Source organism: Diuraphis noxia, unplaced genomic scaffold (genome assembly GCF_037042655.1).
Source record: "Diuraphis noxia isolate RWA-SAM2 unplaced genomic scaffold, SU_Dnox_SAM2 contig0001, whole genome shotgun sequence".
Lineage (NCBI taxonomy): Eukaryota > Metazoa > Arthropoda > Insecta > Hemiptera > Aphididae > Diuraphis > Diuraphis noxia.
The window spans coordinates 13,193,371-13,206,223 of NW_028301711.1; the positions used below are offsets into that span (position 1 = coordinate 13,193,371).

General features: G+C 45.3%; 1 protein-coding gene across 1 annotated transcript; it reads left to right on the forward strand.

Annotated features, from left to right (window-relative positions):
• The first annotated feature begins 10,128 nt into the window (after positions 1–10,128).
• Positions 10,129–10,749, forward strand: LOC149059778 (uncharacterized). The gene has a single exon (XM_089218139.1). The coding sequence runs from the start codon at positions 10,129–10,131 to the stop codon at positions 10,747–10,749; it is 621 nt and encodes a 206-aa protein (XP_089074265.1).
• Positions 10,750–12,853: the final 2,104 nt, after the last annotated feature.

The following is a 12,853-nucleotide window of genomic DNA, read 5'->3' on the forward strand; positions in this document are numbered from 1 at the left end:
TTTGTTATGTAGTATCTAGGACCTACATAGTAGGTACCAATAAAGTTAATGTTTCAATGTACCTACATATTTTGTTATTATTTATTTTAATGTATACAATATTGTATACTTGTATTGAGAAGTGTTTATTGCTTATATGATATAAAAAAAAATTGAGGCGGAGGGGGGTAATTGGTGAAATGTACAAAAATGTCATCCCCCCCCCCCCCATAACCATGACCAAATTACGCCACTGCAATTTAAATGCAATATACAATCGCAAAATATTTTTCATAATACTTGTTGCCGCCGCACAACATGCGATAAAGTTGGTTCGCTATATTCCGCACTGGACGGTGCCATCGTCGAGTTACCAGCGTTGCACAAAATGACACACGGTTGCCGGTGTGGCGTATCACGAGGCCTGTTATCACTGAAAGTTGTTGTTGTTGTCGTTCATATGGCCGTTGGAAAAAAAAAGATCGTTTCCTTTCTGTACCGTAATGTCCGTCGTCCGTTCACCCCCTTTTTTTTGCACATAATATAATCTGCGAAAATAGTCTTAAGCGATTTTTTCCGATTTATGTGCGTTCGCGTGTGCGCCTCCGTTGCCGTCATCACCCCGCGTCGCCGTCGAGTTAGTTCGTCGACGTATATTGTGCGACCGCTCGTATTGCGCGTACTGTTCGCCAACACGAGTTTCGTCGTCGTACGAATACATCGTTCGCACTGTATTAACTGTCGACAATCGACATGATACATGATTGGGACCCCGTGAGAGACATATTTAGTTATCATAGTGAGCCCTTCACTTCTACTCCAACGAAGCGGTCAGTGTTGTCTGCGATAGCAAAAATTTACGATCCACTCGGAGTCTTGTGTCCTATCACCTTTTGGGCAAAATGCTTTATGCAACAGTTGTGGAAAAGTGGTTATGATTGGGATCAGCCCATATCTGCCGAACTGGCTTCATCTTGGAAAACGTTTTCATCTGAACTCCCGAGTGTATCCTCCGTCAACGTACAAAGATATATTCCCATTGAACAGTCATCGAATGTAACGCTCCTAGGCTTTTCCGACGCGTCCCTCAGTGGGTACGCTTCAGTTGTATACCTTCGCCTGGAGTACAGCTCGATGCCTCCGACTGTACATCTCATTACCGCCAGATCTAAAGTTGCACCATTGAAGTCGGGACGCACTGATGAAGCGTTATCGATTCCGAGGCTGGAACTTTGTGGGGCGCTATTACTCGCACAAACGCTACATCGTGTCCAAACAACCCTGGATTCGAAGATAAACATTCAAGATATTCATGCATGGACTGATTCCACCGTCGTATTGTCTTGGCTAACCTCTCAGCAGGTAGATTTCAAAATTTTCGTGACGAACCGCCTAAAGAAGATTTCTGAGTTGCTACCAAATTGCCAATGGCATCATGTTTCCACCCATTATAATCCCGCGGATTGCGCTTCCAGAGGCATGTTCCCGAATGAAGCTCTCTCTCACAACTTATATTGGAATGGACCTGAATTGTTGAAACAACCAGTCCAGCATTGGGCTTCAACAAATTTCAGTGTAATGCCAAGTGATCAGTTGCCAGAACGAAAACCCACCCCAGATGCGATTCATCTTGTCAGTATACAGTATTATGACAACAGCTGGCTAGAACGGTTTTCGACCTTTACGCGTCTCCGACGAGTTCTCGTCCATATCCTTCGTTACTTTACTAAACTTCGCCGTAAGCCTGCTTACACAGGTTACATCCGTTATTCAGAATTAGAAGACGCTTTGAAGGTACTTGTCAAGATAACCCAAGCTCAAGAATTCCCTTCCATCTTCAAAGGGCTTGATTCGTCCAAGAACGAAGCGATTCCAGTGTCGTTAGCGCGTCTGTCTCCATTTATAGATGCGGACGGAATCATTCGTGTAGGAGGTCGTCTTCGGCATGCTAATATCCACGAGAATCGTAAATACCCTATCTTGTTACCAAAATCTTGTGTCCTTACAACCTTACTCGTTCGCCATTTCCACATCAATTATCTTCACGCAGGACCACAATTAGTTGCCTCGCTCTTAGCCGCACGTTTCTGGGTTATATCTAGCCGTTCGGTCATACGACTTATAACGTTTAAGTGCGTAACATGTGCAACACATAGAGCTACCATTCCGTCGCCGATTATGGGAGACCTTCCAAAATCAAGGACTCAGTCAGTACGACCATTCAGCAATGTAGGCATAGATTACGCTGGCCCTCTTATTATAAAGCAAGGAAAACGTCGAAACGCTCAAGGGACTAAGTGTTACTTAGCAATTTTCGTGTGTATGGCAGTCAAGGCTGTTCATATAGAAGTTGTGTCCGACTTATCAACCCCCGCGTTTGTTGCCGCGTTACATCGCTTCACGTCTCGGCGAGGTGTTCCAGTTAATATCTATTCCGATTGCGGAACCAATTTTCAAGGTGCGGACAATATCCTACGTTCTCAACTACAAGATCCAGCTGCTCGCGATCTCTTCTCAAATGTCATACCATGTCAATGGCATTTCAACCCTCCAGCTGCCCCTCACTTTGGGGGATTGTGGGAGGCAGCCGTGAAATCAGCCAAATTTCACTTAAAGCGAGTCATTGGTAGTCAAATACTCACATTCGAAGAAATGACTACATTGGCACATCGAATTGAAGCGGTACTCAACTCCAGGCCGATCACCCCATTTTCTACGGATCCAAACGACTTGCGTGCCCTCACTCCTGGCGACTTTCTTATCGGTTGTCCTATAGTTGCGCTACCGGAGCCAGATTTAACCCAAACGCCGATAAACCGCCTAACGCGATGGCAGTTATTGAGTCAGCTTCAACAGTCATTTTGGAACCGCTGGTCCGGGGAATATTTGGCTACATTACAGGGAAGGTCAAAATGGTACCGCAAGCAAGTGAACCTCAGAGTCGGAGATCTAGTATTAATGCGTCGTCCGAATGTCCCTCCAACAGCATGGAAAATGGGACGTGTTGTGAACACTCATCCAGGTGTGGATGGAGTGGTGAGGGTAGTGACTATTCGAACTCAGGATGGGATATATAAACGACCAGTTGTCCAACTAGCAATTCTTCCCGGAGAAGATGATCCAAACGCTCACTCGTCCTCCATGTGATTTTTCCTTAAAATTACTTCTTCCTTTAAATATCAAATAACTGTATATAATCATATCGTACCTTTAAGTTTAAGTCTAGTAAATAAGTTTCTCTCTACATCTACATCAACGTGGGCCTGTCCACCAGCATACCCGGGATTTCACGGATCACACTTTGGAAGCCTACGTCTTCCAAGGGGGGAGTATGTTGCCGCCGCACAACATGCGATAAAGTTGGTTCGCTATATTCCGCACTGGACGGTGCCATCGTCGAGTTACCAGCGTTGCACAAAATGACACACGGTTGCCGGTGTGGCGTATCACGAGGCCTGTTATCACTGAAAGTTGTTGTTGTCGTTCATATGGCCGTTGGAAAAAAAAAGATCGTTTCCTTTCTGTACCGTAATGTCCGTCGTCCGTTCACCCCCTTTTTTTTGCACATAATATAATCTGCGAAAATAGTCTTAAGCGATTTTTTCCGATTTATGTGCGTTCGCGTGTGCGCCTCCGTTGCCGTCATCACCCCGCGTCGCCGTCGAGTTAGTTCGTCGACGTATATTGTGCGACCGCTCGTATTGCGCGTACTGTTCGCCAACACGAGTTTCGTCGTCGTACGAATACATCGTTCGCACTGTATTAACTGTCGACAATCGACATGATACACATTGATTGTTTGTGACGCGCGTATTATTCGCTTCCACGAACTTTTCAACTGATCAGCGGGCCGGAGCTTAACTGCGCACGCATTTCTCGTCGCCGTCGTGTTAGTTCATCGACGTATATTGTGCGACCGCTCGTATTGCGCGTACTGTTCGCCAACACGAGTTTCGCCGTCGTACGAATACATCGTTCGCACTGTGTTAACTGTCGACAATCGACATAATACACTTTGATTGGTCGTGACGCGCGTATTGTTCGCTTCCACGAACCTTTCAACTGATGCACCATCTCAAGACGTCGCGGACACGTAATGTTGTACTTACTGGATTTTGTATTAACTATTAATATTAAGATAGCTATGTTCTACATTAAGTTTATACATTAAGTGTCCCCCCCATCCACGTTTGTGTAATTAATACATTCAATATATCTATAATATATATATACTCATCCGACCATTCCTATTAAAACACTATTAATTGGTTACCTCAAATCCCGGTTCACTATCACCTCCATCATTCACGGGTCGAGGCTAGTGGCCGTACAACTACTTATTAATAATTAAAATTAAAATACAATAATAATTAAAATATTTTTCATAGAACTTATGATATAAGTAATTGAAAATTGAATTGCAATATTCCCCAAAAAAATTTTAGTAATATGTTAATAACATCATAAATATCATAAATAATATTCCTTCAATAAAATATCATAAATTAAATAATTTATATAAGTTCAGAATAACATCAGAAATGAAATAACGAAATTAAATCGAAAAATTTTGAAAAAAAATAAATTGAAATACAAATGCAAAATAAAACTATCATTCAATTACATAAAAATATCATAAATGCCCATAACGCTCACCCGAATAAGGTGAGCGTCAAAAAATAGAAATGAAATACAAAGAAAACAATGTGCAAAAAGATCAGACAATTGAAATGCAATAATTATTAAAATATTTTTCACAAAACTTATAAAATTAATAATTAAAAATTAAAATGCAATATTTCCCCAAAAATATTTTTCACAAAACTTATGAAATTAATAATTAAAAATTGAATTGCAATAATTATTAAAATATTTTTTATTTTTTTTACAAAACTTATGATATTAATAATTAAAATTGAAATACAATAATTATTAAAAAGAAATTGAATACCTTAGTTAAAGGAATTGAAATGTATAATAAAATTATACTTTTTATTTATACAAATAGTGTTGGTTTTACGTATTATAAATACGATTATGTTTTATTGTTATTATTTTTTATAATTTAATAATATTCCTATTTAATAGCAATAATCGACAATATAAGTATTTCTGATGATATAAAAATATAGTACTCAAAAATGAACATTACAAAAAAAAAAAAAAAAAAATTATAATTTAATACAATAACCTTAATCTATAAATAATTTGAATATTGTTGGTTCTTTTAGGTTGATTAACCCAGCTAAATTGGTGTTTGACATCTGCTATATCTGAAACTCGACTTTTATGTTAACATTATAAAGAGAAAAAAAAATTAATATATATATATAAATGTATAGGTATTACATAATTTAGTTAATTATAAACCGGTACCAAGTTGCACTGATTTTTACTATAATTTTTCGTCTATCAATTATCACGTAGTATATTTAAGTTTCGACAATTTCTTCAACTGTTATATTGTTATCTTTTTGTATTTTATTCTTATCCACGTGATATACTACATTGACTTTATCCTTGGTTTTGCTATTAGTTTTTTTACCCCTATTTTTTACATATCTAATTATTGACGCGGTCCCGCGTAATAGCCGTTTGAATTCAAACGGCCTGTGCGCGGAAATCCACGCCGTCTATTCTCTCTGTCAACCGCCAATCGACGGCGGTCGACATCTCCAGGCGCGCTTATCGCGTGTCGGTGCCGCGAACCGTGTTGTAGCAAGTTAGTTCTACGACCGCGCTAAGAGTGACACGCACACCACGCACCGACCGTCCTCGCCGTGTCGCACGCTCCTCACCAAAACCACACATTGTGTTTTTTTTTTGTTATTTCGAATTTATTCTCTGCTTGTCGTAGTAGTTTCTGTTTTGTAAAAAAAATAATACAACGCAACCAATTTACGACCAATACAACGTGTGTTTAATTTTTTTTTTGTTAACACCATCACGCTCACCTTTGTGGGATCCGTCCAGGACCGCCACAAAATTGGCTCCCCGTACAGGAATCACCGGTAAGTAAACACTGTTTATCTTAACTTACCCCATACTACTCCTATTACATTTCCCTGTTGTGCAACTCGCGGAAAAATCCCCGATCCCATACGACGCAAACGTGGTTTGCAGGCGGTAACGGAAAAACCCGGCATTACGTAACATAACCACAAAGCACGTAACGACCGACCGACCACGCCGCCCGACTTACGGACGCACCGATCTCAGCGCGCGCGACACCGCAAACACACGGAGTAGGATAGGTAGGAACGCTAAAGCGCGACAAAGTCACACAACCACCGCCAAGCACCACCACCCGCAACGTCATCCGCGATCACCCGGGACGGAGATACAAATAACTGCCGCCGCATTCGTAGTCGCGATAGTCGACCGGACAGCGCACACACGCGCAACCGCGACATACGCTGCGAAAACCGGTTAGTGTAATCACCCCGGCGCGCACAACGACAACAGACCCACTGACCTACATTCGGACGGAAATAGCACCGATAAGCGGTCAACAGCACAACAACAACAACAATCGCTGTATAGTGTGTTTACTATTTTCCCCATCAACAACACCGGAAACACAGCCGGACGAGATGTCGGGAAAATACATAAACGAATTGACCGTTGCGGAGCTCCGCTACGAATGTAAACAGCGCGGGCTACCGGAAGGGGGCGCGAAAGACGCCCTCGAAATCCGGCTGACCCAGCATTTCGCGGACATGGATCTGCAGGCCAACTCCATCCGGTTTCAGCCGATGGAGACCATGAGGGCGGCCGCAAGTGACTCGGACACGAGTCAGACGCACCACGCCGGACTAACCGAGAACACAGCGGACGACCACACGGACAACCACCAGCCGCAGAACATCACCAACCCGCCGCCCACTCAAAACAATCAACAAGCCACGGACCTGATAAGGCGGGCCCGCGGCATACTGCAGGAGGCGCAGCAACCGACAACGACACCGACGCGTGCAGACAGTCTGGAGTCGCGACTGGCCATGCTCGAGAGCTGCATGATGCGTTTTGGTGACGACCAGCGTCGCATAGCAGAGACGATGCGACGCCTGGAGATGGGCATGTCTCAACAAACACCGGAACGACAACCGGAGGTACCATCACCGTCCCGCCTCCACAGCACGATGTTATCTGGACAACACCGGAGCACGCCGGAAACATCGGCGACCGATAACACTCGCACGGGCACACACACACACACAAACACGTCGACCACCACGGACCACGGATCAAGTTACACGGCGACACGCGAATCACGTGCCACTGATTATCAACGACCCGAACACGCACCCGACCGGTCAGTACGATTTGAAAACACGGCGTGTTATCACAATGCTCCAACACCAACCCACACATATGAACCGCAGCAGTCTATACTGATACCGTACGACGACGTACGTACAGCGAGATTTTCACTGCCAGAGTTCCACGGAACCACACCCGAGGACCCGGTGCGGTTCATACATAAGGCGGAATCGATACTATACCAGTCACGTATAGATAGGTCGGGCTGGACAAACATTATTGAACCGCAGTTAAAGGGCGCAGCCAGTACATGGTGGGACACCATCAGGTTACTGGACCTCACCTGGGATGAGTTCCGCGCCGAATTTTTAGAAAAGTTCGACAACGCGGACATACAATCTCGACTGCGGGCCGAGATAGTATCGGTTAGACAAACGCCGACGCAGTCACTGACGGAATTCGTGATTAAAAAAAATCAACTCGCGCGCCGCATCAACACCGGGCTACCTGAACCACAGCTAGTCAGTACGATAACCGGATTAACGCGAGACGAATACCGCACGCACATACGGCTGCAAAGACCAGCGACATTCGCCGACCTTCGCCGGATCGCTGGCATCCTGGATTACACACCGGAACAGACACCACCACCACCTATATCTCGACCGCAACCGAAACCGGAATATAAAAAGATCGGACAAGCCCGTGCAACACGGCCGACAAACCAGCAGCGAGCACGGGACGGTACAGCTGGAAAGCCACTACCGCCCAACCCGTGCAAATACTGCGGAGGGCCTCACTGGAACAGTGACTGCCCCGGGTACACACCGGCGTCGGGAAACGGCAACTGAGTCGGCGGACATTTGTCCGCGCCGCCGTCTCACACACACACACACACACAACAACGCCACCACCAGCAACACTCGGCATTACAGACGGGGATATAACTGTCAAACGCGCATCAACAAGCTCGGCGTCATCAGATATATCACCCGCCCACACACACAAAATTTCATTAAGTAGTAGGTCGTCATCACCACACACAAACACACAGACCACTACTATGAAATTCACGCGTGCACCGTTGGAACACACAAGTAGCACAGAGGCAACCGAACCGGACGCTCTGATAATGGCGGTGCAAACCGCTCACCAGAGCACCGGAAACGCGGTTCAGAACCAGTTGCCCCGCTACAGTACACAACCAACGACGAGGAACGAAAAGCGAACATGCCCCGACAAAATTCCGACCCCCGCGGTCGAGCTCGAATTTAGGTCAGGCTTCGTAACAGCGTTACTCGATTCACAAGCACAAAAGTCATATGTAAGCCCGAACATTGCACACACATTTGGCACACCACACCAAGGACAATCCACACACGTACGAATGGCGGACGGACACACCACAATGACAAGTGGTACCGCCACATTCGTAGCCAGGATCGGAGACCTAACGGTCACTTTCACTGCAGCCATTCTGGACAACCTATACTCCTAGGACACGACTTCCTCGTACACAACGAAGTCACCTGGGACTACACAACGAGCACGATCCACCTTGGTACACATAGGAGAACAACGGCATGCTGGAAGGGTCGGAAAAGCCACCACCACCCTACACCAGACATCGATAATTTGGTAATACATGGTGACATACACACGCGCGCGAAAATAACCGAAGTAATTCGCAACTACCCGGACGTTTTCAGCGGCAACGTGGGTCGCACCAGATTAATCGAACACGACATACTCCTGAAGAACCAAACACCGATAGCGCTCAAACCATATCCCTACCCGCAGGCAAAACAGGCCACAATCGACACCATGGTACAGGATATGGAACAACAGGGACTTGTGGAGCCACCCTCACCATGGGCCGCACCCGTCGTCTTAGCAAAAAAGAAAGACGGATCGCCCCGACTGTGCATCGACTACAGACGACTCAATGACGTCACTGAGTCCGACGCTTATCCAATGCCGGACCTCAATACGTTGATACGTCAAATGCGAGGCGCAAAAATATTTAGCATTTTGGACCTTAAGTCGGGATACTGGCAAGTACCACTTAACCAAAACGCTCGAAAATACACGGCATTCCGGACGCGTCGGGGTCTGTATCAATTCCGAGTCCTTCCCTTTGGCCTTAAGAACAGCCCCATGACCTTTGTACGTTTAATGAACGAAGTACTGAGAGGGTACCTGGATGAGTTCGTCCGCGTATATCTTGATGATATAGTGGTGTTTTCAAACACTACGGACGAACACCAGTGCCACTTGGACAAAGTTCTGGAACTTCTACAGAGACACGGGTTAACATGCAACACCGAAAAATGCAGTTTCGGATCAACCGAAATATCATTTCTCGGACACCTAGTCACCCCGACGGCATAGACAAACAACCGGAGAAACTAGAAGGCATCATGCGGTTCCCAACACCAACCAAAGTTAGGGACCTACGGAAGTTCCTGGGCGTCTGCAACTGGTACAGCCAATTTGTCGACAACTACGCGGACACCGTAGCGCCACTAACAGACCGGCTCAAACAGGGTACCAAATGGTCATGGAGCGAGACCGAACAGGCGGCATTCGATACAATAAAACGCGCCTTGTGCGACTCGCCAAAACTGTCGACACCGGATTACGGAAAACCGTTCTGCCTACAAACGGATGCTAGCGAAATAGGAGCAGGTGCCGTCCTTTTCCAACGGGGTGACAGACCGGACGAAAGACGGATAATCGCCTACGCAAGCAGGAAGTTTAGTGACACACAGAAACGGTACGCCGCGGTTGAACGCGAGTGTCTCGCGATAATTTGGGCAATCGACAAATTCAGACCATATTTGGAAGCTCGCCGTTTTGATCTTTAGTCGGAACAACAGCCCTACCATGGACCAACAACGGCCGACCACACCGCCAACCGCCATCCAACAAGCGGCCGAGTTGCTGGAACGTAGCCAGCAACTACTGAAGGCGGCCAGCATGGAGGAGGCGACCAACACCACCACGGCGGCACGGGTACGGCGGATGTCAACGGCGCAGCTGCAGCGGGATCCGGTGTTGTGGGCCGCCTACACACGGTGGTGGGAGGACCGCACCGAGGTATTCAAGAGAGCAACAAGCGGCGCTCCCACAACCGTGCTACTGCCAAACAGGTCACGCAGTCCCCGACGGGCGGCAGTACCGGCAACGACGCGAACGACAACCACGTCACGACCGGCAACAACTGCACGACCAATCAGGCCGCTGCTGCAGCACCCGGTACCCGCACCACGGCTGGCCAAACAACCCACGGCCGACGTAGGCAGCCGTCTCGCGCCAACCACGCAGACGCCAACAGCCGTCACCTCCACGCCAACACGCGTACCAGCCTTCAACGCCCGTCAACGCCGGAACCAGCAGCGCCTGCGGGACCATCGGGCGAAAAAACAACAAGAGTCCCAGCAGTTCCGCCTGGAAAAACCGGCACCAATCACGGCCCCCCAACCAACTACCCGGCCCGCACCGTGACCACGGTACCGGAGGTAGTGATACCTGCCGGAACAGCCGAGACCACGGAGCAACCGACCACCGCCTTCTCACAACCCGTTGATATGGAAATATCAGCGGAAGAGGAGGCGGAACTGTTGGACGGGCCGGACACGCACCTTGGTGACGAGGAAGACATGGAGACCGTGTTCGATAACACGTTCCATAGTCTCCCGGCGTCACCTCGGCGGCAGTAGACACGCCGGGGCCACGTCCGCTATCACCAGCCGGAAACACGTGCCGGAACCCCGGAAAAGTGCCCACAGCCGACATCGGCAATCACTCCCCAGACACCGCCGGGTCACGTCCGCTGTAATCAGCCGGAAAACGTGCCCGCGGACAAGGTGTCCACCACAACCACACTCCAACACCCACACCACCGCACCACCGATACTGGCTGGCACACCGCCGTCGTTGGCGGTTTGGGGGGGAGTATGACGCGGTCCCGCGTAATAGCCGTTTGAATTCAAACGGCCTGTGCGCGGAAATCCGCGCCGTCTATTCTCTCTGTCAACCGCCAATCGACGGCGGTCGACACCGACACGCGATAAGCGCGCCTGGAGATGTCGACCGCCGGTACCGCGAACCGTGTTGTAGCAAGTTAGTTCTACGACCGCGCTAAGAGTGACACGCACACCACGCACCGACCGTCCTCGCCGTGTCGCACGCTCCTCACCAAAACCACACATTGTGTTTTTTTTTTGTTATTTCGAATTTATTCTCTGCTTGTCGTAGTAGTTTCTGTTTTGTAAAAAAAATAATACAACGCAACCAATTTACGACCAATACAACGTGTGTTTAATTTTTTTTTTGTTAACACCATCACGCTCACCTTTGTGGGATCCGTCCAGGACCGCCACATTATTTTATATGTTATTACCACTATTGTTATTATTATTAATGCTGTAATTCCGGTAGAGTGAATATTTGTTGTTTTTTCTTTAGCATTATTCTATTTAAAACTGAAAGTGATTTAGCATGAAGTTTTAAGTCATTGAATTTTCTGGGTATTTCAATCGTATCTACGTTATCGTGTGGTACATTTTGTTTCATGATTATCTTATTTAAGTTTTTGGTAAAGTTAGGTAGATGGAAAGGAGGTAAGTAGTCTTTTGAAAAATGACTTTGGTTTTTATATTTTGAAATTATGAGAGTGTTTTTTGTAAATGCTTTGCAATTAGTTTTTAGGGACAATAGGCCTGTTTGATTAATAATCGTGTTTTCCGTTTCTTCTCCACAACTAATAACTATTTCCATCGGTTCGGGAGTGGCATATAACCATTGGTTATTATTTTTATGTGGTACCAAATATCGTGGACCATGTTGATCGTCTTAACCTCACAGTTGGATGGTATAATGTTACCCTTTTTAAACATTTGGAATTTACAATTCGGCTTAATTGCGTTAGATAACGGGATGCTTACACTGCAAATCGTATTCATTCTAATATATTTACACTTGTCCACCTGATCTTGAGAAAAAAATGTATAGTATTGTTTATTATTTTCTACGACTAAATATTCTTCAGTGGATTGTATAAAAATAAACCTATTCTTATTGATGTTTACCGGTAAGCTAATAATACGATATAAATTAAAATTTAGATTTTCTATTAGTGGTACATTTATTGAATAAATAATTAAATTATTCTGATAAAATATATTTAAATCTATAATTTTCATATAATCAAAGTAATTTTTAATGTTTATTTCAATTGGCATGTTTAAATTTGAAGGTAAATTTATTTTTACGTCTTTAAATTGATCTAATAACTCAGTTGGTTTTAATATCTGTGAATTTATCTGCCCTCTGTGGGCTGTTATTACTGTGTTTAATAAAATTGAAGTTTCTTTTGAAAATTGATTGATGAGCTCATTGTATATTGAGTTATATAACATAATATATTCCTTTATATTTACTATCTTTAATTCTTCCTTTTGACTATTTACTTCAAAATTTATTTTATTTATATAGCCATTCAAATTATTTTTGATTTTAGTAAAATCTGATGAAATTGTTGTCACTGAATCAAGAGTACTTTCAAAAATTTTAATTTGATCTTTCTGTATTAAAAGTGTTTTTAATT